At 40.0% G+C, this 25,169-nt stretch overlaps 1 protein-coding gene across 5 annotated transcripts in view; it reads right to left on the bottom strand.

Annotated features, from left to right (window-relative positions):
* FAM186A (family with sequence similarity 186 member A) overlaps positions 1 to 25,169 on the bottom strand; it is a 70,351-nt gene that overhangs the window by 29,230 nt on the left and 15,952 nt on the right. The window contains exons 2-5 of one of the 5 annotated variants that reach the window (XM_081592544.1): positions 20,326 to 20,542; positions 19,216 to 19,386; positions 1,262 to 6,200; positions 140 to 1,153 (exon numbers count right to left, since the gene is read on the bottom strand). In XM_081592544.1, coding sequence (XP_081448670.1) covers positions 140 to 1,153; positions 1,262 to 6,200; positions 19,216 to 19,386; positions 20,326 to 20,542 — 6,341 coding nt within the window. Of the gene's footprint in view, positions 1 to 133; positions 6,201 to 19,215; positions 19,387 to 20,325; positions 20,543 to 25,169 lie in introns of all 5 variants that reach the window. The other 4 variants (XR_014082696.1, XM_081592543.1, XM_081592545.1 and 1 more) reach the window with 4 other exon arrangements.

Here is a 25,169-nt window from a genome sequence, read left to right as displayed (position 1 = left end):
AGGAGGAAGGGGAAAAAAAAAAAGAGAATCTTTTAGAACACCTAACCTGACAAATACATATATACTGATAGGGTAATGAGGGAGGATATTTGAAATCAGGACTAAATCAGACAACTAGACACATAATATTTACATCTACCTTGCACGCTGGATCAGTCTATAGGCATTGTACTTGCGGAATAGGTATCCCAGCCGAACTTTGTTTGTATGAAGTGTCTCAATTATGAGATTCCTAGCTTCTGTGTGTAGCTGTGAAGGGAGTATAGAAGCTTTTGTGGCCTGATTTAAGAGTATCAGGTTCTTCCGCTGAGCCTCCACATCAACAAAATAGTTCTGTTCTTTGAGCTCTTGGGGATAGGAAGTAGGCACCATCATCTTGGGTTGCTTGGTACCTGAAACTGAAGTCAGTACCCAGGGCTTATTGATAGGGGGAAGTTGGGATTTCTGGTTCCATTCAGAAGGTAAGCTCTGCTGTGTTTTGAGTAGTTGAGTAGTAATAAGAGAAGGTAGTGGCATTACAGGCTTAATGAGAGTAGGAAGGGTCCCCTCATCAACATAAGGGGCTTGTGATACTGGTGTCTTGTAATCGGTGAGATGGGACTTAAACATTCTAAATCGTTCCACAGCAAAAGGATCTTCGGGTATCTGGATTTCTTCAGAAGTGTCAGAGACCTCTGCTGTTTGGAACTTCTTAGTGGTGAAAGGGTCTTGAACTACCTTGAAACTTGGAGCACTGGGATGGACCAATACTGATTTCAATTTCAGAGAAGAAATAATTGACAATCTTTCCTTCCTTTTCTTAGAGACAGCAGAGGATAAATCTTTCTGTGGCTTTTCAGGGGTTGAGGGAGTCAACGGTGTTAGGGAATGCCCAGGGGTGGGAGAGACCCATAGTGGGGAAGCTTGCCCAGAAAGAGTCCTTGGTGGCAGATGCTGCCTAAGGGTAGAAGGGGCTTGTAACCAGGGAGATTGCTTACGAGTGGCAAAGGTCTGGGATGCCTGAAACTGCTCAGAGAGTATTAAGGGTCCAGATTTCAAGAGCTCTTGAGGGATGGAAGAGGTCCCAGGAACCAAGTGCTTCCCAGGAGAGAGAGGAGCCCAGATTTGGGGAATCTGTCCAGAGGTGACTGGGACTCCAGATATAAGGGGCTGTCTGGGGTCAAGAAGGGGCTTCAATATCAGAGGTGACTGGGGAGTCATAGAGTCCCTAGATATGAAGAATCGCCTAGAACTAAGAAGGGCCTCTGGTTCAAGAGCCTGCTGTGGAGTGGGAGAGAGCCCAGATATTGGACTGGGAACTGGTGTTGAGAACGGAACAGAGATTGATAGATGCTTAGACACTAGGGTCTGTCTGGAGGAAGGAGAAGTCTGTGGTGCCAGGAGCTTCCCAGGGTCTGAAGGAATCCTCATTCCCAAGGATTTCTCAGTGGGGGCTTGTTTAAGAGGAAACCTTGATATATGCAAAGGAGTAGAAGGCACCTCAAATATAGGGGACTTAGCAATAGCAGCAGATGATACTGGGAACTCCTTAGGAGTGTGAGGAGCATATTTTGTGACAGATTTATCAGTAATGGAAGAGATCCCAGCTTTCAGTGTATGTCCTGAAGGAGGACTAGCCCAGGGTGGTAAGGGCTGCTCCTTAATGAGAGGAGTTCTTGATGTTAGGTCCTGCACAGACCTAACAGTAATACCCATGGGCCAGGTCTCCCTTGTGGTGAAAGGAGCTTCCAAAGGTTGGATTTGTTCTGGGATGTGGGGATATTCTAAGGTATACACTTTATCTGAGGTGAGAGGAACCCCTAATTCTGCAAACCGTTCATGAGAAAGAGGAACCCCCAATGCTTGAGCCTGTCCTAAACTGAAAGGGGCCCCCAAATCCTGAGCCTGTGGAATGGTGACAGGGATTCTCAGTGCCTGGTACTGCCGAGGGGTAAGAGTGATGCCCTGAGCCTGTGCCTGCTCAGGAGTGATGTGGATCCTCAGTGCCTGGGCCTGATCAGGAGTGAGAGTGATCCCTAGTACATGGGCCTGCTCAGAGGTGACATGGATCCCCAGGGCATAGGCCTGTTCAGGGGTAACATGGATCCCCAGTGCCTGGGCTTGCTGAGGGGTGAAGACGATGCCCTGAGCCTGGGCCTGCTGAGGGGTGGCAGGGATCCCTAAATCCTGAGTCTGCTGAGGGGTGAGAGTCAGACCCTGAACTTCAGCCTGCTGAGGGGTGATAGGAATCCCCAGTGCCTGAGCCTGTTGAGGGGTGAGAGAAACCCCCACTTCCTGGATATGCTGCAGGGTGGCTGAAATCCCCAGTGCCTGGGCCTGCTGAGGGGTAAGAGTGATCCCTGGTGCCAGAGCTTGTTCAGGGGTGAGAATTATGCCCAGTGTCTGGGCCTGCTGAGGGGTGAGAGTGATCCCTGGTGCCTGAGCTTGTTTAGGGGTGAGAGTGATCCCAAGTGCCTGGGCTTGCTGAGGGGTGAGTGTGATGCCCTGAGCTTCAGCCTGCTGAGGGGTGATAGGAATCCCCAAAGCCTGAGCCTGTTGAGGGGTGAGAGAAGCCCCCACTTCCGGGATATGCTGCGGGGTGACTGAAATCCCCAGTGCCTGGGTCTGCTGTGGGGTAAGAGTGATATCTGGTGCCTGAGCTTGTTCAGGAGTGAGAATGATCCCAAGTTCCTGGGCCTCCTGAGGGGTAAGAGTGATGCCCTGAGCTTGAGCTTGCTGAGGGGTGACAGGAATCCCCAGTGCTTGGACCTGCTGAGGGGTGAGAGTGATCCCTGGTGCCTGAGCTTGTTCAGGGGTGAGAATGGTTCCCAGTGCCTGGGCCTGTTGAGGGGTGAGAGAAACCTCTACTTCCTGTATCTGTTGAGGTGTGACAGGAATCCCCAGTGCCTGGGTCTGCTGAGGGGTGAGAGAAACCCCTACTTCCTGGATCTGCTGAGGGGTGACAGGAATCCCCAGTGCCAGGACCTGCTGAGGGGTCAGAGTGATCCCTGGTGCCTGAGCTTGTTCAGGGGTGAGAGTGATCCCAAGTGCCTGGGCCTGCTGAGGGGTGAGAGTGATGCCTTGAGCTTGAGCCTCCTGAGGGGTGACAGGAATCTCCAGTGCCTGGGCCTGTTGAGGGGTGAGAGAAACCCCTACTTCCTGGATCGGCTGAGGAGTGACAGGAATCCCCAGTGCCAGGATCTGCTGAGGAGTCAGAGTGATCCCTGGTGCCTGAGCCTGTTCAGGGGTGAGAATGATCCCAAGTGCCTGGGCCTGGTGAGGGGTGAGAGTGATCCCTGGTGCCTGAGCCTGTTCAGGGGTGAGAATGATCCCCAGTGCCTGGGCCTGCTGAGGTGTGAGGGTGAACTCTGGTGCCTGAGCTTGTTCAGGGGGAAGAGTGACCCCCAGTGCCTTGGCCTGCTGAGGGGTGACAAGAATCCTCAGTGCTTGGGCCTGTTGAGGGGTGAGAGTAATCCCTGGTACCTGAGCTTGTTTATGGGTGAGAATGACTCCCAAGGCCTTGACCTGCTGATGGGTGAGCATGATGCCCTGAGCTTGAGCTTGCTGAGGGGTAACAGGAATCCCCAGAGCCTGGGCCTGCTCTGCGCTGAGAGCCACTCCCAAACCCTGAGACATCTTAGTAGTAGTAGTTTCCCCCAACGCCTGAACCTGGTTAAAGGTGTCCGTGATTTCCAGTGCCTCGGCCCCTTCAGAAGTGAGGTCAATTTCCATTGCTTGGGCAAGCCTAGAAGTAAGAGTGATGGACTTTGCAAGAGACACTCCAGAAACAGAAGAAGGTCCACGTGAGGAAGATTGTGTGGAGATGGGAGTAGTGATTGGAATGGGATGCTTTCCTTCAGCCAGATCCCCTAATTTCTTAAGATTCCCAATGAAATCTTTTCTTTGGTGTATCTGTGGTATGTCTTTTTGTGTGCTCTCCCACCTGTGAAACAATGTAATTGAAGTCTGATTGAGCACCTGTTCTAGTTGTTCAGATGTCTTCATCTCATTTGCTGGTTTTTGCTTCTGACTTTCATAGTCTCCTACTTTTCTCCTTGCCTTCTGCTTCTCCTCCTCTCTCTCCAAACTGCTTTCTTGCTCCAGAGGTCTCACTTCCTTCTGAACCTGCATCATCTGCTGTCCTTTCTCCTTCTCCAAAGGCACACCTTGTTGTTTCATTTTTTGTTTCCATGCTTCCAACTGCTGCTGCTTTGACTTCTGATACCCTTCTTTCTCCTCTTCCCTTTGCTTTTGCTTCTCATCTGACTCGATCTGCTTTTGAATCGTGTATTTTTGCTGTCCCTTCCACACCTCTTCTTCCTGCCACTGTTTCTGCTTCTGTCGCCCTTGCTTTCCCTCCTTCATTGGGAGCCATGCCTCTTCCTTCTCCAAATTCTTATTTATCATCTCAAACCTTCTTTCTTCTAGCTCTTGTTTTTCCTTCTCTTTATAGTCTGTCCCTACTGTTGAGGCTTCTGGAACATTCCTTTCACTTTCTATTTCGGTCAAGATCATTTGTACTAAATTATCAGTTAGTGGGTCAAGCCTCTCCTGTGAAATTAAGGTGCTAATTTCTGACTTTGCACTAGTCGCTTCCTGAGAATGCCGTTCTGGCATAAATGAGACTACCTTTTTTTGTTTCAAAGGTTTCTCTCCAATTCGTCCTTCATTTTTTATATCTTTGTATTTTCTTAAGATTTTTGTCACAGTTTCTGCCACTTTTTGGAAATATTCCTCCATTTTTGCCTTTATGATTCCTAATTTCTCAACTTCTGATCTTTTTAATAATAGCTCTTCTTTTGACACAGTCTTTTTATCCAAGGGCTTTCCTATGTTATCAATTTTCTCTTTAAGGAATGACACTATGGCTTTCTGAAATTCTTCTAGGTTACTCTGTTCACTTTCACTATCTGGAATACCTGATTTAGCAAGTTTAAGAGACTTGAATTTCTTCGTGAAGACTGACATATCTTTCTCTTCAGTTTTTTCTTCTTTTCTTGTAGTGCTTCCTGGAGAGATACGGTGTTTCTTTCCTTTTATTTTCTCAGAGGAATAATCAAGTTGGCTCAACCTGGATGGCTCTGGTGGACTACTCAGCTCATTTCTGCCATCTTTGTCCATTGACTCAGTGGTGAGCTCCTCTTCATTCTCTAAAGAAATTTGACTTTTACTCTGTGAATATTCAGATTTAGCCTGCCTGAGTTGTTCCAGTATACCACTTGTTCCACTTTTACCACCTTGGCTCTTGTCAGAAGGGAAATCAGAAGGAAAATGTTGACTTTTTGATTCAGTGAGTGACTTTGATTTAGCTTCAGGAAAGGATTTTGTTTCTTTTTTCTTCTTATCCGGTGCTTGTAATTCTAAGTGGTGATCAAGTTTGGTCCCTGTGACTTTCTGTTTACCTTTATCATCATTCACATTTGATTCAGAGCTCTCCTGCACAGACAGGCCTTTTGTACGCTTTCTTTTCTGTGACTGGACCTCATCAGCCCCATCTTTCTGAAAGGCACCACCTTTCTTCACTGATATCTTATCTTCCGTGATCTCTTCGGAAGACTTTTTCTGCTGGCCAGTTAATTCTGGAGTTGTTTCACCTTGGGCTGCATAGAAATGAGATGAGTCCCACTTGATCCCCAAGGCTTTGGTCCCTTTTTGGGGGGCCTCATCTACCATGTTTTCAAATTCTTTGGCCAAAATACTGTCTAAACTGTTTTCTGTGTCAGCTTGGCTAATGGCTGATTGTGGAGAAGGCTCAGGTAACACTTTCAGTGTTGATGCGGGCAATGCTTGGTGCTCTACAACTTTGGATCGAATAACGTGTTCATATTTTTCTTCTGCTTCTTGAAGTTTTTGCTGAAGCATTTCATTTCTTTTACTGAGATCTTGTACTATCTTCAGGGAAATCTCTTGTTCTCTTTCAACTGTCTCATTTGCATATATATCAGAAGTATTGAGGTTAATAGCTTTCACTTCATCATTTAGTGTACTCAAAGCTTTAGAAAGGTTTACTGTTGTTGATGATATATATTTAATAGCATTGTTTTCCAGTTTATTGAACATTGAAGTACCTATGAGTTCCTGAAGCATATCTTGGATTTCTGACACCTTTGTTTTTGTGGCAAATTGATCACTAATCATCTGATCTGGTCTTAAAGCATGAGCTGTTGCAGGTCGCTTTATAACTCTTTCTTTCCATGATTTCCATAGAGAACTTCTAGATGCTAGAAGAAAAAAAAGCATAAAACATAAATGAGATTGCATTTCTCCTTTTGTGCTGTGCTCTAAGTTTAAGACTAAGGAATTTAGCCTAAGTTAACAGATAGATATAGGATGAAGTTTCATTAGGGAAGTTTGGCCCCAAAATAAATAGCATTATTTTCAAAAGAATGACTCTTTCCCCACAATTATCTAGAAGTTCTTCCTCCAGAGTTTAGGAGAAGAACTCAGCTGTGACCTCAACTTACTTTAGGTTACAATTTTGAGATTAGATTAGGATGAATACCAAAATTCTCCTTTGGTTTTGATAGTGCTTGGTGTTTTCCATTTTCTTTAATGGGTTCCTATCTTTCTTTTTTCCCTTTTCTGAGTCAAAGCTAACCTTAGTTCTTTCAGAAGGATCACAAAAAATAGAAGGCAAACATTTGAAGGGATTTTCAAAATGGCTGAATGAGAAACTCAGCAAATTTTTCCCAAAAGAGCAAGAAAAAAGCTGAGCAAAATTGCCAAAAACAACCATTTTAGGACTTTGGAAACTCACCAGAGGCATACAACAAATTGAGAAGAATTAGTTTAAGAAAAATTTGCTATGATGTTTTAGCTTGTAGCTGCTTCCATCTCCCACTCCCTAGCCCTATGGCCTGGTAGTTCTACCAGAGTGAAACACGCTATGAAGACTGACAACTCTGCTGCCTGAGGGGGTTGATTTGATCTGGAGCAATGCAATATTATAACAATACTACTTTAACCCATAAACAGATACATTAGCAAAGAGTATAAGCTTTACTAGATAAATCTGGATTAATTGATGATTGACTGATCATTGACTGACCACTAAGCTATGCTGAACCAAAAGTAACCCCTAAAATTCAGGCTTAAAAATAAAAACAGGGGTTTCCCTGGCAGTCCAGTGGTTAAGACTCCTCTGGTGGGTTTGATCCCTGATCAGAGAACTAAGATCCCACAAGCCTTGAGGTCAAAAAACTAGAATGTAAAACAATAGAAGCAGTACTGCATCAGATTCAATAAAGACTTAAAAAATTGTCCACATTAAAAAAAAAACAACAACAACTTAAAAGAAAACCAAGTGGAAAAATTGGAGTTGAATAGTACAATAACGGAAATGAAAAATTCACCAAAAGGGCTCAACAGCATATGTGAACTGACAGAAGAAAATAACCAGCAAATCTAACGCCAAATTAATGGAGATTGTCTAATCTGAGGAACAGGGAGGAAAAAACAATAAAGAAAAATGAACAAAGGCTCAGAGATTTGTGGGATACCATCAAGCATACCAGTGTACAAGCAACAGAGGTCCCAGAAGAAGAGACAGAGGCGTTTAAAATATCTGAAGAAAGGACTTCTCTGTGATCCAGTGGCTAAGACTCCATTCCCCCAATGCAAGGGACCTGGGTTTGATCCCTTGTCAGGGAACAAGATCCCACATTCCGCAACTAAGAGTTTGCATGCTGCAACTAAAGATCCCCCATGCCTCAGTGAAGACTGAAGATCCCATGTATTGCAACTAAGACCCACCACAGTCAAATTTTAAAAATATATAAATAAATAAAAATACTTTAAAAATATATTTGAAGAAATAATGGACAAATGATCCCAAATTTGTGGAAAAACATTAATCTACACATTCAAGAAGCTCAGCAAATTCTAAGTGGGATAAACACAGAAAGATCCATACTTGGAACATCATAGTCCAACTGTTGAAAGCCAAAAAAAATAAGAATCTTTAAAGCAAAAAGAGAAAAATGACTCAACAATCAAAGGAGACTCAGTTAGAACAGAGGAACCACAGGAAATTTAGTAGGTCACTTCTTACTGGAAACAATGGAGGCAGAAGTTGGGGAATGATATATTCAAAGTGCTGAAAGAATAATGTGTGTGTGTGTTAGTCACTCAGTAGTGTCTGACTCTTTGCGACCCCTTGGACTGTAGCCCAGCCTCTTCAGTCTACGGAATTTTCCAGGCAAGATTACTGGGTTGCCATTTCTTTTCAAGAATTCCATATCCAGCAAAATTCTTCTTCAAAAATAGCTACCAAACTTGATGCTATATTACTAGAAGGTAATACATCATTCCCTGGAATAACACTCTTCCCAAAATACATGCATGTACTACTTTCATGCTGTTGTTCAGTCGCTAAGTCTGTCCGACTCTTTGCCAACCAACGAACCGCGGCACACCAGGCTTCCCTGTCCTTCACTATCTCCTGGAATTTGCCCAGACTCATGTTCATAGGGTCGATGATGCCACCAACCATCTCATCCTCTGTCACCCCCGTCTCCACCTGCCCTCAATCTTTCCCAGGATCAGGGTCTTTTCCAATGAGTCAGCTCTTCATATTAGGTGGCCAAAGTATTGGGGCTTCAGCTTCAAAATCAGAACTTCCAATGAATATTCAGGACTGATTTCCTTTAGGATTTACTGGTTTGATCTTGCCGTCCAAGGGACTCTCAACAGTCTTCTCCAGCACCATAATTTGAAAGCATCAATTCTTCAGTGCTCAGCCTTCTTTATGGTCCAGCTCTCACATCTGTACATGACTACTGAAAAAACCATAGCTTTGACTAGGCAGAACTTTGTCAGCAAAGTGATGTCTCTGCTTTTTAATATGCTGTCTAGGTTTGTCATAGCTTTGCTTCCAAGGAGAAAACATCTTTTAATTTCGTGGTGTGCAGTCACCATCTGCTGTGATTTTGGAGCCCAAGAAAATAAAATCTGTCACTTTTTTTTTTCATTTTGACATTTTGCATTTTCACACAAAGAAATAAAGAGCACTAGTATATGTGGGTAAATAAAAATACAGCAAGAATATTTTTTTTCTTTTTCCTCTCTTAGTTAATTAAAAGATAATCATATAAAACAATAAATATAAAGCTATATTGTTGGGGTTAAATATGTAGTATACAAGGCAAAGCGCAAAGGAGAGGAAGAGGGTGGAACTATTGGAGCAAAGATTCTATATTTTGCTGGAATTAAGTTAGTACCAATCTGGAAAAGATTGTAGTAATTTAAGATGTATACTGCAATTCCTATAACTACCACTAAGAAAATGTAGGAAAAAGTGGAATTAAAAGGTATGCTAGAAAATACCTATTTAACATGGAGGCAAGAAAAGAATAGAAGAAAAAAAAATACATGAGCAAAATAGCAGGTATATATCCAGCCATATCAATAATTACATTAAATGTGAATTAATTAAACACACCAGCTAAAAGTCTAGAGTTGGAGTATAAAGAAAGCTGAATGCCAAAGAATTGATGTTTTTGAACTGTAGTGCTGGAGAAGACTCTTGAGAGTCTCTTGGACAGCAAGGAGATCCAACCAGTCTATCCTAAAGGAAATCAGTCCTGAATATTCTTTGGAAGGACTGATGCTGAAGCGGAAACTCCAATACTTTGGCCATCTGATGTGAAGAACTGACTCATTTGAAAAGACCCTGATGCTGGGAAAGATTGAGGGTGGGAGGAGAAGGGGACGACAGAGGATGAGATGGTTGGTGGCATCACCGACTCAATGGACGTGAGATTGAGTAAACTCCAGGAGTTGGTGATAGACAGGAAACCCTGTCGTACTGCAGTCCATGGGTTCACAGAGTCAGACATGACTAAGTGACAACTGAACTGAGCTAAAAGTCAGAGATTGTCAGATTGTATTTTTTAAAAAAAAAACCCAAAAATCCAAATATAAGCAACACATCGTAGATTCAATTATACTAACAATAACCACAGTACTTGGGTGCAATCTCAAAAATGACAGAATGATCTCTGTTTGTTTCCAAAGCAAATCATTCATAATCACAGTAATTCAAGTCTATGCACCAACCACTAATGCTAAAGAAGCTGAAGTTGAACGGTTCTATGAAGACCTACAAGACCTTCTAGAACTAACACCAAGAAAAGATGTCCTTTTTATTATAGTGGACTGGAATGCAAAAGTAGGAAGTCAAGAGATACCTGGAGTAACAGGAAAGTTTGGCCTTGGAGTACAAAATGAAACAGGGCAAAGGCTAACAGAGTTTTGCCAAGAGAGCAACTGGTCACAGCAAATACTCTCTTCCAACAACAAAAGAGATGACACTACACATGGACATCACCAGATGGTCAATAGAGAAATCAGATTGATTATATTCTTTGCAGCCGAAGATGGAGACGCTCTATACAGTCAGCAAAAGCAAGACTGGGATCAGACTATGGCTCAGATCATGAACTCCTTATTGTAAAATTCAGACTTAAATTGAAGAAAGTAGGAAAAAAAACCACTAGAAAATTCAGGTGTGACCTAAATCAAATCATTTATGATTATATACAGTGGAAGTGACAAATAGATTTAAGGGATTAGATCCAATAGACAGAGTGCTGGAAACACTAGGCGGAGGTTCATAATATTGTACGGCAGGTGGTGATCAAAACCATCCCAAGAAAAAGAAATGCAAGAAGGAAAATAGTTGCCTGAGGAGGCTTTACAAATAGCTGAGAGGAGAAGAGAATGAAAGGGAAAGGAGAAAAGGAAAGATATATCCATCTGAACGCAGAGTTCCAAAGAATAGGAGAGATAAGAAAGTCTTCCTAAGTGATCAGTGCAAAGAAACAGAAGAAAACAATGGAAGGGAAAGACTAGAGATCTCTTCAAGAAAATCAGAGATACCAAGGGAACATTTCATGCAAAGATGGGCACAATAATGGACAGAAATGGTATGGACCTAACAGAAGCAGAAGATATTAAGAAGAGGTGTCAAGAATACACAGAAGAACTGTACAAAAAAGATCTTAATGACACAGATGACCAAGATGGTGTGATCACTCACATAGAGCCATACATCTTGGAGTGCGAAGTCAAGTGGGCCTTAGGAAGCATCACTACAAACAAAGTTAGCGGAGGTGATGGAATTCCAGCTGAGCTATTTCAAATCCTAAAGATAATGCTGTTAAAGTGCTGTGCTCAATATGCCAGCAAATTTGGAAAACTCAGCAGTGGCCACAGGACTGGAAAAGGTCAGTTTTCACTCCAATCCCAAAGAAAGGCAACGCTAAAGAATGTTTAAACTACTGCACAGTTGCACTCATCTCACACACTAGCAAAGTAATGCTCAAAATTCTCCAAGCTAGGCTTCAGGAGTACGTGAACCAAGAACTTCCAGATGTTCAAGCTGAATTTTGAAAAGGCAAAGGGACCAAAGGTCAAATTGCCAACATCCGTTGGATCATTGAAAAAGCAAGCAAATTCCAGGAAAACATCTACCTCTGCTTCATTGACTTCCAAACCCTTTGAATGTGTGGATCACAACAAACTAGAAAATTCTTCGAGTTGGGAATTCCAGACCACCTTACCTGCCTCCTGAGAAATCTGTATGAAGGTCAAGAAGCAACAATTAGAACCAGACATGGAACAATAGACTGGTTCCAAATTGAGAAAGAAGTATGTCAAGACTGTATACTGTCACCCTGTTTATTTAACTTATATGCAGAGTTCAGTTCAGTTCAGTTCAGTCGTTCAGTTGCGTCTGACTCTTTGTGACCCCACGACTGCAGCTTGCCCAGCCTCCCTGTCCATCACCAACTCCTGGAGTTTACTCAAACTCATGTCCATTGAGTTGGTGATGCCATCCAACCATCTCATCTTCTGTTGTCACCTCCTCCTCCTGCTTTCAATCTTTCCCAGCATCAGGGTCTTTTCAAATGAGTCAGTTCTTCGCATCAGGTGGGCAAAATGTTGGAGTTTCAGCTTCAGCATCAGTCCTTCCAATGAATATTCAGGACTGATTTCCTTTCAGATGGACTGGATTGTTCTCCTTGCAGTCCAAGGGACTCTCAAGAGTCTTCTCCAACACCACAGTTCAAAAGCATCAATTCTTTGGCACTCAACTTTGTTTACAGTCCAACTCTCACATCCATACATGACCACTGGAAAAACCATAGCTTTGACTAGATGGACCTTTGCTGACAAAGTAATGTCTCTGCTTTTTAATATGCTGTCTAGGTTGGTCATAACTTTTCTTCCAAGGAGCAAGTGTCTTTTAATTTCATGGCTGCAGTCACCATCTGCAGTGATTTTGGAGCCCCCCCCAAATAAAATCTGTCACTGTTTCCGTTGTTTCCCCATCTATTTGCCATGAAGTGATGGGACTGGATGCCATGATCTTAGTTTTCTGAATGCTGAGTTTTAAGTCAACTTTTTCACTTTCCTCTTTCACTTTTATCAAGAGACTCTTTAGTTCTCTTCACTTTCTGCCATAAGGGTGATTTCATCTGCATATCTGAAGTTACTGATATTTCTTCTGGCAATCTTTATTCCAGCTTGTGCTTCATCCAGCCCAGCATTTCTCATGATGTCCTCCTCATATAAGTTAAATAAGTAGGGTGACAATATACAGCCTTGACCTACTCCTTTCCTGATTTGGAACCAGTCTGTTGTTCCATGTCCAGTTCTAACTGTTGCTTCCTGACCTGCATACAGATTTCTCAAGAGGCAGGTAAGGTGGTCTGGTATTCCTATCACTTTAAGAATTTTCCAGAGTTTGCTGTGGTCCACACAGTCAAAGGCTTTAGCATAGTCAATAAAGCAGAAATAGATGTTTTTCTGGAACTCTCTTGCTTTTTTGATGATCCAGCAAATGTTGGCAATTTGATCTCTGGTTCCTCTACCTTTTCTAAATCCAGCTTGAACATCTGGAAGTTCATGGTTCACATACTGTTGAAGCCAGGCTTGAAGAATTTTGAGCATTATTTTACTAGCTTGTGAGATGAGTGCAATTGTGCGGTAGTTTGAACATTCTTTGGCATTGCCTTTTTTGGGGATTGGAATGGAAACAGACCTTTTCCAGTCCTGTGGCCACTGCTGACTTTTCCAAATTTGCTGGCATATTGAGTGCAGCACTTTTTTTTTTTTTTTTAATAAATTCATTTATTTTAGTTGGGGGCTAATTACTTTACAATATTGTAATAGTTTTTGCCATACATTGACATGAATCAGCCATGGGTTTACATGTGTTCCCCTTCCTGGACCCCCCACCCACCTCCCTCCCCATCCCATCCCTCTGGGTCATCCCATTGCCCCGGCCCTGAGCCCTTGTCTCATGCATCGAACATGGAATGGTGTTCTGTTTCACATACGATAATATACATGTTTCAATGCTATTCTCCCAGAACGTCCCACCCTCACCTTCTCCCTCAGAGTCCATAAAATTGTTCCATGCATCTGTGTCTCTTATTCTGACTCGCATATAGGGTTATCGTTACCATCTTTCAAATTCCATATATATGCATTAGTATACTGTATTGGTGTTTTTCTTTCTGGCTTACTTCACTCTGTATAATGGGCTCCAGTTTCATCCATCTCAGTAGAACTGATTCAAATGTATTTTTTTTAATGGCTGAGTAATATTCCATTGTGTATATGTACCACAGCTTCCTTATCCATTCGCCTGCTGATGGACATCTAGGTTGCTTCCATGTCCTGGCTATTGTAAACAGTGCTGCGATGAACATTGGGGTACACGTGTCTCTTTCAATTCTGGTTTCCTCGGTGTATATGCCCAGCAGTGGGATTGCTGGGTCATATGGCAGTTCTATTCCCAGTTTTTTAAGGAATCTCCACACTGTTCTCCATAGTGGCTGTACTAGTTTGCATTCCCACCAACAGTGTAAGTGGGTTCCCTTTTCTCCACACCCTCTCCAGCATTTATTGCTTGTAGACTTTTGGATAGCAGCCATTCTGACTGGTGTGAAATGATACCTCATTGAGGTTTTGATTTGCATTTCTCTAATAATGAGTGATGTTGAGCATCTTTTCATGTGTTTGTTAGCCATCTGTATGTCTTCTTTGGAGAAATGTCTGTTTAGTTCTTTGGCCCATTTTTTGATTGGGTCGTTTATTTTTCTGGAATTCAGCTGCAGAAGTTGCTTGTATATTTTTGAGATTAATTGTTTGTCTGTTGCTTCGTTTGCTATTATTTTCTCCCATTCTGAAGGCTGTCTTTTCACCTTGCTTATAGTTTCCTTCGTTGTGCAAAAGCTTTTAATTTTAATTAGGTCCCATTTGTTTATTTTTGCTTTTATTTCCAATATTCTGGGAGGTGGGTCATGGAGGATCCTGCTGTGATTTATGTCGGAGAGTGTTTTGCCTATGTTTTCCTCTAGGAGTTTTATAGTTTCTGGTCTTACGTTTAGATCTTTAATCCATTTTGAGTTTATTTTTGTGTACGGTGTTAGGAAGTGTTCTAGTTTCATTCTTTTACAAGTGGTTGACCAGTTTTCCCAGCACCACTTGTTAAAGAGATTGTCTTTTCTCCATTGTATATTCTTGCCTCCTTTGTCGAAGATAAGGTGTCCATAGGTGCGTGGGTTTATCTCTGGGCTTTCTATTTTGTTCCATTGATCTATATTTCTATCTTTGTGCCAGTACCATACTGTCTTGATGACTGTGGCTTTGTAGTAGAGCCTGAAGTCAGGCAGGTTGATTCCTCCAGTTCCATTCTTCTTCCTCAAGATTGCTTTGGCTATTCGAGGTTTCTTATATTTCCATACAAATTTTGAGATGATTTGTTCTAGTTCTGTGAAAAATACCATTGGTAGCTTGATAGGGATTGCATTGAATCTATAGATTGCTTTGGGTAGTATACTCATTTTCACTATATTAATTCTTCCAATCCATGAACACGGTATATTTCTCCATCTGTTTGTGTCCTCTTTGATTTCTTTCATCAGTGTTTTATAGTTTTCTATATATAAGTCTTTTGTTTCTTTAGGTAGATATATTCCTAAGTATTTTATTCTTTTTGTTGCAATGGTGAATGGTATTGTTTCCTTAATTTCTCTTTCTGTTTTCTCATTATTGGAGTATAGGAATGCAAGGGATTTCTGTGTGTTAATTTTATATCCTGCAACTTTACTATATTCATTGATCAACTCTAGTAATTTTCTAGTAGAGTCTTTAGGGTTTTCTATGTAGAGGATCATGTCATCTGCAAACAGTGAGAGTTTTACTTCTTCTTTTCCTATCTGTATTCCTTTTATTTCTTTTTCAGCTCTGATTGCTGTGGCCAAAACTTCCAAAACTATGTTGAATAGTAGTGGTGAGAGTGGGCATCCTTGCCTTGTTCCTGACTTTAGGGGAAATGCTTTCAATTTTTCACCATTGAGGATAATGTTTTGAGTGCAGCACTTTCACAGCATCATCTTTTAGGATTTGAAATAGCTCAACTGGAATTCCATCACCTCCACTAGCTTTGTTTGTAGTGATGCTTCCTAAGGCCCACTTGACATCGCATTCCAGGATGTCTGGCTCTAGGTGGGTGATCACACCATCATGATTATGTGGGTCATGAAGATCTTTTTTGTATAGTTCTTCTGTGTATCCTTGTCACCTCTTCTTAGTATCTTCTGCTTCTGTTAGGTCCATACCATTTCTGTCCTTTATTGTGCCCATCTTTGCATGAAGTGTTCCCATGGTATCTCTATTTTCTTGAAGAGATCTCTAGACTTTCCCATTCTATTGTTTTCCTCTATTTCTTTGCATTGATCGCTGAGGAAGGCTTTCTTATCTCTCCCTGCTATTCTTTGGAACTCTGCATTCGAATGGATATATGTTTCCTTTTCTTCTTTCCCTTTCGCTTCTCTTCTATTCACAGCTATTTGTAAGGCCTCCTCAGACAATCATTTTGCCTTTTGCGTTTCTTTTCCTTGGGGATGGTCTTGATCCCTGCTTCCTGTACAACGTCACAAACCTCCATTCATAGTTCTTCAGGCACCCTTTCTAGCAGATCTAATCCCTTGAATCTATTTGTCACTTCTACTGTATAATCAGAAGGGATTTGATTTAGGTAATACCTGAATCATCAAGTGGTTTTCCCTACTTTTCAATTTAACTCTGAATATGTCTATAAGGAGTTCATGGTCTGTGCCACAGTCAGCTCCTGGTCTTGTTTTTGCTGGTTGTATAGAACTTCTGCATCTTTGGCTGCAGAGAATACAATCAGTCTGATTTTGGTATTGACCTTCTAGTGATGCCCATGTGTAGAGTCTTCTCTTGTGTTGTTGGAAGAGGGTATTTGCTATGACCAGTGCATTCTCTTGACAGAACTCTGCTAGCCTTTGCTTCATTTTGTACTCCAAGGCCAAATTTGCCTGTTACTCCAGGTATTTCTTGACTCCCTACTTTTGTATTCCAGTCCCCTATGATGAAAAGGACATCTTTTTTGGGTGTTAGTTCTAGAAGGTCTTGTAGTTCTTCATAGAACAGTTCAGTTTCAGCTTCTTCAGCATTACTGGTCAGGGCATAAACCTGGATTACTGTAATATTGAATAGTTTGCCTTGGAAACAAACAGAGATCATTCTGTCATATACAGAGTACATCATATGAAATACTGGGCTGGATGAAGCACAAGGTGGAATGAAGATTGCCAGAAGAAATAGCAATAACCTCAAATATTCAGATGACACCACCCTTATGGTAGAAAGCTAAGAGGAACTAAAGAGCCTCTTGATGAAAATGAAAGAGGAGAGTGAAAAAGCTGGCTTAATACTCAGCCTTCAAAAATGAAGGCCATGGCATCTGGTCCCATCACTTCATGGCAAATAGATGGGGAAACAATTTAAACAGTGACAGATTTTATTTTCTCAGGTTCCAAAGTCACTGCAGATGGTGACTGCAGCCATGAAATTAAAAAATGCTTGCTCCTTGGAAGGAAAGCTATGGCAAACCTAGATAGCATTTTTTTAAAAAGCAGAGACCTTACTTTGCTGACAAAGGTCCATCTAGTCAAAGCTATGGTTTTTCCAGTAGTCATGTATGGATGTGAGCGTTGAATCAAAAGAAACCTGAACACCGAAGAATTGACGCTTTTGGAGAAGACTCTTGAGAGTACCTTGGACTGCAAGGAGACCAAACCAGTCCATCCGAAAGGAAATCAGTCCTGAATATTCATTGGAAGGACTGATGCTGGAGTTGAAGCTCCAATACTTTGGCCACCTGATGGAAAGAACTGACTCATTAGAAAAGACCCTGATGCTGGGAAAGATTGAAGGCAGGAGGAGAAGGGGTCACAACAGAGGATGAGATGGTTGGATGGCATCACCAACTCAAAGGACATGAGTTTGAGCAAGCTCCAGGAGTTGGTGATAGACAGGGAAGCCTAGTGTGCTGTAGTCCATGGGGTTTCAAAGAGTCGGACATGACTAAATATCTGAACTGAACAATAACCACAGGGGAGCTAGAGAGACTCTACAAATATCAAACAAAATAGACTTTAAGGCAAAGAAAAAGAAATGGATCTAGTGACAACAAAAGACAATTTTATAAAAATAAAAGTATCTGTTCATCAGGAAGCTCCATAGTTATAATCATATGTGTACCTAACAACCAAGTCTTAAAATATAGATATTTTAAGCAGATAACTGACAGAATTAAAGAGAAATAACAGTAATAGTTGGAAAATTCAATATCCCACTCTCAATAATGGATAGAACTAGATAGAAAATCAGTGAATATATATATATACATGATTAGAACAACAATATAAACAAACTGTAAAACACTCTACCTGACAACAATGTAGTGTATATTCTTTTCAACAACACATGGAATGCTTTACAGAATAGATCATATGCTAGGCTATAAAACAAGTCCCAGTACATTTAAAAGGATTAAAATAATACAAAGTATGTTCCAAATTGCAGTGTGCTAGATAGTGTTCTTGCCTGGAGAATCCCAGGGATGGCGGAGCCTGGCAGGCTGCCATCTATGGGGTCACACAGAGTCGGACACGACTGATGAGACTTAGCAGCAGCAGCAGATAGATGGATAGATAAAATATAATCTCTTTTTGGTTCTGTTTTCAGAGTTGAACCCTGACTGATACAAGTTCTTAATGCAACACTAAAACCATGATCCATATAAGAAAAAAAAAAAGATAAACTGATGGAACTTCATCAAAATTAAACACTTTAGGGTTCAAGGCACCATTAAGAAAATGAATAGACAAGCCACAGATTGGGAGAAAACATTTGCAAATTACTTTTCTGAAAAAGGACTTGTATCCAGAATATCTAAGAAGCTCTTAAAACTCAATAATGAAAATGGGTAAGTATTTGAATAGATATTTCATCAAAGAAGATATAGGAATGACCAATAAGCACATGAAAAAGTGCTCAACATCATTAGTCAGGGAAATGCAAATTAAAGCCACAATGAGAAACCACTTCACACCTATTAGGAAAGCTATAATAAAAAAGACAGTAGAAACTAACACAACATTGTAAAGCAATTATACTAAAAAAAAACCCAAACAATAACAAGTGTTGTTGAAAATGTGAAGTAAGTGGAACCCTAATACATTGCTGATGAAAATTGAAATGGTGCTGTCACTGGGAAATCAGCTAATAATTTCTTAAAAAGTTAAATATGTTTAGATAGATAAATAAATGACATAGAAATTCTGCTCCTAGGTATCTCCAAAAAGAAATGAAAATTTATGTTCATACAAAAACATACATGTGTGTTCATAGTGGCATTATTCAAAAAAATGAAAAAGTGGGAGCAATGCAAATGAATTGGTAAATGGATAAACAAGGTTTGGTATATGAAAACAATGGTGTACAATTGGCACTAGAAAGGAAGAAACTACAATACATTCTGTAACATGGCTGAACCTCAAAAACATTATGCTAAATGAAAGAAACCAGACATAAAGGACTATGTGAAATATGATTCCATTTTATGAAATATCCAAGAAAGACAAATCTATTGAGACAGAAAATAGATTATTGATTGTCTGGGGCTGAAGGTGGGAATGAGGATTGACTGCAAATGGGCCTGAGGGATCTTTTGTGGATCATAAAATGTTCTAAAGTTAGACTGTAGTGATAGTTGCACAACTCTAATTGTGTTAAAAGCCATTGAATTATACAACTATTGTGGGTAAACTTTATGGTATGTAAATTATACCTTAATAAAGCTGTTTTTTAGAAAAAGTAAAATCTATATCCAATGTCTTAGAGCCCTCTTACCTGGTTTTTTTTTCTTTTGTTTCTTTTCTTCAAGCAAATATGTACTAATTCTGCTTAGTATCTTGACATTGCTGTCAATAGCTTTGAACATTTCTGGTAATGTCTCCATTTGTGCTAAACAGTGATGGTGTTCTTCAATATCAATTGCAGTAATCTCAGACAAAGTGATATCTTGAAGAGAGTAAAAAAAATTACTTTTGTGCAGAAAAATAATTATAACCATATAGGCTTACAATATTGACTGCCTACTCAATATTGTAGTATTGGGAAATACAGATATCATACTTATTTCTATTCTGAGGCTTTTCTCTGTGAAGAAATGAAAAAAGAAAAGACTTGGAATAGAAGACTGAACAGTAAATCTTGGGCATGAAAATATGCTTAAAATATAGTTAAAAGGTGTCTAATTGGTTTAATTCCCTGATATCAGGGATAAAGATCTAAAATGTGAATATACGTTTTAATACTGGGGATTAAAACTCCAATTAACTCCCTTGGTAAGTTTTCTAGTATTTCATAACCCCTGTTATATGAGATTTCTTGTAACTCAATGAAATTCCTCTTTTTTGTATTCTTAGCTTATTCATTCTTTCACTCAACTAGAGTCTCCTCTGTCATATACTGTTCTAGATGCTGAAGACACAGCACTGAATAAAACAAATTCCCTGACTTTGTTACTATTTATATTCTAGTGAAAGGAAACAAACAAAAAATTTTTTAAATAGTAATTATTAATTATAAAGTATGCCAGATGGTAAGAAAAGCTATAGACAAAAATAAAGAATTGTAAAGAATAACAGACAGTGCCAGGGTGTAGAGAATGGGGATGGTCAGAGAACACCTCATTTTAAAGTGAGGTATAAGCAGAGAATGAACCATGTGCTACCTGATAGAAAATGTTCCAGGCAAGGGACTAGGAAGCATTAAGACACTGAACAGGAGCATGCTAAGTGAGCAAACTTGTTTTCCTTATTTTATTCATCTTGAAACAGAGAGCAACTGTTTAACCATCTTAGCCTTTCCTTCTTTAGTCTTCTAATGCTTCAAAATTTACTTATAATTCTGTTCTGTAGGTTTTTCATTAATTTTAAATCACTTCTAGAAACTTACTCCATTCTTCCAACCAGGCCAGAATGTAGGCAAGAGTCTTGTCTTTAATTTCAGCAGTCTTAGCACAAGCAACTATTTTTTCCAGCAAGCTTCCTCTCCATTTCTTATGTTCTATAAGGGATATTTTCCTTCCAGCATGCATATTCTCATCCACAGTATAGCGATTTATTATACGCTTCACATTTTGCATTATATCTGCCAGCTGCATATTAAGATACTATAAGAATAAGAAGGGGGATTATAGTGATAAATCCTGTTTAACAATAAGATTTGATCACCTTTCTTCCCAGAATATCAGTGATAGTCACTATAAAGCTCTCTAATCAAAGGCTTTTTAATTCTAATTTTTCTTTAAGTCTAAGATTTTCCTCTTAATTTTTTTTTCTCTGCCTTCATTCTAGAATTTCTATGATGTAATGAAAAGAATATTTGGTTTGAAACTATATCTGGATTCTAACTCTAGCTCCCTCCTTAAAATGACTTTTAGTGGACTTCCTGGTGATCCAGTGGTTAAGAATCTGCCTGCCAATGTAGGGGACATGGGTTCGATCCCTGGTCTGGGAATATTCCACATGCCATAGGGCAGTAAGCCCATACACCACAACTACTGAAGTCTCCTCTCTGTAGAGCCCATGTTCCACAAGAGAAGCCACTTCAACAAGAAGCCTGAAACTAGACAATAGCCCTTTTCTTGCTGCAACTAGAGAAAGCCCTCGCAGCAACGAAGACCCAGAACAGCTGAAAAATAAATAAAAATTGTTTTAAAAAGATAACTCTTTAAAAAATTACTTTCTACAATCATGACTCATCTGTAAAATAATGGAGTGCTAAGTTCACAGTTGATCTGAGACATGTAACATATGTGAAATGCCTTATAGACTGTGGCTGCTATAAACAAACTAATTAATTAAGGAAATTACTTTTTAAAAAATTAACCCTTACACCTGGAAAGCAGCTATTGGAATATTCCACAACATGACTTTTATTTTATTATTTCCCCTCCTCAAGAATCTATCCGTAAATTTCTTCTGTTCATCACTTTATCCTAGTAGTTCTCAATGGGGGTAATTACTGCCTCATATATGGCATCTAGAAATTTATGGGACTTCCTGGTGGCCCAGTGGATAGGAATATGCCTGCTTATGCAGGAGACATGGGTTCGATGTTGGATCCAGGAATAGTTCACATGCAGCAGATTAACTAAGCTCATGCACCACAGCTACAGAGCCCTGGAACTGCAACTACTGAGCCCAGGTTCTACAATTACTGAAGCCCGTGCTCCTAGAGCCTGTGCTCGGCCACAAGAGAAGCCTGAGCACTGCAGCAAAGAGTAGACCCCGCTCACGCAACTGGAGAAAGCCCACATAAAGCAACAAAGACCCAGCGCAGCCAAAAAAATAAAAAAGAGAGGTGGACTTCCCTGGTGGTTCAGTGATTAAGAATCTGCATTGCAATGCAAGGGACACCAGTATAATCCCTGGTCCCAGAAGCTCACACATGCTGCAGAGCAACTAAGCCCTCGAGCTTTCTACTGAGCCAGTGCTCTAGAGCCCACGAGTTGCAGTTACAGAACCTATGTGCTGCAACTACTGAAGCCTGCACGCCTGGAGCCCATGCCCCACAAGAAGAGAAGCCACTGCAATGAGAAGCCCACACACTGCAACAGAGAGTAGAACCCCCACCCCACCACCACAACTAGAGAAAGCCCATGCACAGCAACGAAGACCCGCCATAGCCAAAAAATAAAGATAAATATATAAACTTAAAAAAAAAAGTTTAATGTCTGCCAAAGAAAAGAAGCACTTTTGGTTGTAACAATGAATGGAAGGGAAGACATTGTACTTAGTAAAGGGTGCTAAGTTGTGACAGCCCACCCTATGTGCAATGGACAGTACACATATTTAAGAATTGACTCATCCCGCATAAATTTTCACTGTCCAATGGGATATTCACATAGGTTACATAAAATCTGTTTATAATTATCTGAGCCTAGAAACTTATTCTTTTTTAAAGTATAAATGGAAAGTAAGTTCTTACCAAGTTTAATTGCTTACTGAAATTTCCAGAAATGCAAATATTATGCAAATCAAAGGAAAATGTTCTTTATTGGATTTCTCCAATAAAATTTCACCATTCACCAATAAAATGTTCACCATAGTACCAACCAGCAATGCACTATTGCTAATAGTATGTAGTGTCACTGCAATAAACCTGCATTTGTTTCAGCCTATATTCATAGCTTTCATATTTATTTTAATTCTGCATAAAGATGCAAGCAGCTGCTACATTTTTGTAATGTCTTCTAGTGAAGTTTGACTTAGAATTTACACGTTGAAATGCATGTTATTAAATTTAGCGCTTTTATTTACCTTCATATATTAATTTTTTAAAGTATGAGTTATAGATATTTTATCTAGGAAGTTCACTTCAGAGGAACAAAAGGGAAGTTAAAAATATTTTAAAAGGGCACAGTAAATCTGATAGGTGGAGAACCACTGCTCCATCCTTTCCAACTTTATCAATTACTTTCTCAATTTGCTTTCAGATAAACCTAACTTCCTCTATACTCCTTACAATAGCAGGGAGATTTGGATTTTGCAAGCCAAATCGCCATGCCAAAAGAGCAATCAAATCTTAGGTGCTAGAATTACTGCAGTCAGAAATAGGTAATGCAGTTGCAATAAATTAAGTCAGAAATACAGGAGAGCAGAGACAAAGTTTGATAAGCCAAGTGATGAAGAATAACATTACAAACTAACACATAACATGGTGATTAAGGAAAAAATATTACCAACTTCTCATATATTCTCCCACAGAATGGAAAAGAACTCTTCTCAATTCATTCTTTGTGGCCAGAATTACCCTCATACCAAGATGGATAAAGATATTGCAAAAAAAAAACAACAACACTACAGATCAACATCCTATAAATTTTGTTGCAAAAATCCTCATCAAAATACTAAATAGAATTAGCATCATATTAATAGAATTATATACCACAAGCACATGGGATTTATTCCAGGGATACAAAAATGGTTCAACATGCGAAAATCAATGAATGAAATAAACCAAATTAAAAAAATGAAGGGAAAAATCATATGATCATCTCAACTGATACAGAAAAAGCATGTGACAAAATTCAACACCCTTTCATGATGAAAGCTCTCAGCAAAGCAGGTGTAAAGGGAAAATACTTCAATATAATAAATGTCATGTATGACAAGCCCACAGCTGACATCATACTGAAAGGTGAAAATCTGAAAGTTATTCCTCTAAGATTAGAAACAAGTAAAGCATTCCAACTCTCATCAGTTCTATTCAACATAGGCAACCTATGGAGTGGGAAAAAAAATGTGCAAATCATATATCTAATGAAGGGTTAATACTACAATATATAAAGAATTCTTACAACTCAACATCAAATAAATAAATAACCCAATTCATAAATGGGAAAATGACTTGAATAGACTTTCAAAAAAGATGTATTAATGGCCACAAAATTAAGATCCTTGGTCCTTGGAAGAAAAGCTATGACAAACCTAGACAGCATATTAAAAAAGCAGAGACATTACTTTGCTGACAAAGGGCCGTATAGGCAAAGATATGGTTTCTTCAGTAGTCATGTTTGGATGTGAGAGTTGAACCATAAAGAAGACTGAGTGCTGAAGAACTGATGTTTTTGAACTGTGGTGCTAGAGAAGACTCTTGAGGGTCTCTTGGACAGCCAAGGCATCAAACCAGTCAATCCTAAGGGAAATTAACTCTGAATATTCATTGGAAGTTCTGATGCTGAAGCAGAAGCTCCAATACTTTGTCCAACTGTTGTGAAGAGTTGACTCATTAGAAAAGACTCTGGTGTTGGGAAAGATTGAGGGCAAGAGGAGAATATTCAGGACTGATTTCCTTTAGGATCGACTAGTTGGATCTCCTTGTAGTCCAAGGGACTATCGAGTTTTCTCCAATACCACAGTTCAAAAGCATCAATTCTTCAGCACTCAGCTTTCTTTATAGTCCAATTCTCACATCCATACATGATTACTGGAAAAACCATAGCTTTGACTAGAAGGACATTTGTTGGCAAAGTTATGTCTCTGCTTTTTAATATGCTGTCTAGGTTGGTCATAACTTTTCTTCCAAGGAGCAAGCGTCTTTTAATTTCATGGCTGTAGGCACCATCTGCAGTGATTTTGGAGCCCAAAAATATAGTCTGTCACTGTTTCCACTGTTTCCCTATCTATTTGCCATGAAGTGATGGGACTAGATGCCATGATCTTAGTTTTCTGACTGTTGAGTTTTAAGCCAACTTTTTCCCTCTCTTCTTTCACTTTCATCAAGAGGCTGTTTAATTCTCCTTCGCTTTCTGCCATAATAGTTGGTGTCATCTGCATATCTGAGGTTATTGATATTTCTCCCAGCAATCTTGATTCCAGCTTGTGCTTCATCCAGCCTGGCATTTTGCATGATATACTCTGCATATAAGTTATATAAGCAGGGTGACACTATACAGCCTTGACATACTCCTTTCTCAATTCGGAACCAGTCTGTTGTTCCATGTCCACTTCTAACTGTTGCTTCTTGACCTGCATACAGGTTTCTCAGGAGGCAGGTAAGGTGGTCTGGTATTCTCATCTCTTGAAGAATTTTCCACAGTTTGTTGTGATCCACACAGTCAAAGGCTTTGGCATAGTCAATAAAGCAAAAGTAGATGTTTTTCTGGAACTCTCTGGCTTTTTCAATGATCCAGTGGATGTTGGCAATTTGATCTCTGGTTCCTCTGCTTTTTCTAAATCCAGCTTGAGCATCTGGAAGTTCATGGTTCACGTACTGTTAAAGTCTGGCTTGCA

The sequence above is a fragment of the Giraffa tippelskirchi genome, chromosome 4 (assembly GCF_054371585.1).
Source record: "Giraffa tippelskirchi isolate mGirTip1 chromosome 4, T2T-mGirTip1v1.2.pri, whole genome shotgun sequence".
NCBI classification, from domain to species: Eukaryota; Metazoa; Chordata; class Mammalia; order Artiodactyla; family Giraffidae; genus Giraffa; species Giraffa tippelskirchi.
Note: the sequence above shows the minus strand (reverse complement) of the source record. Positions and strands in the feature narration are given on the sequence as shown.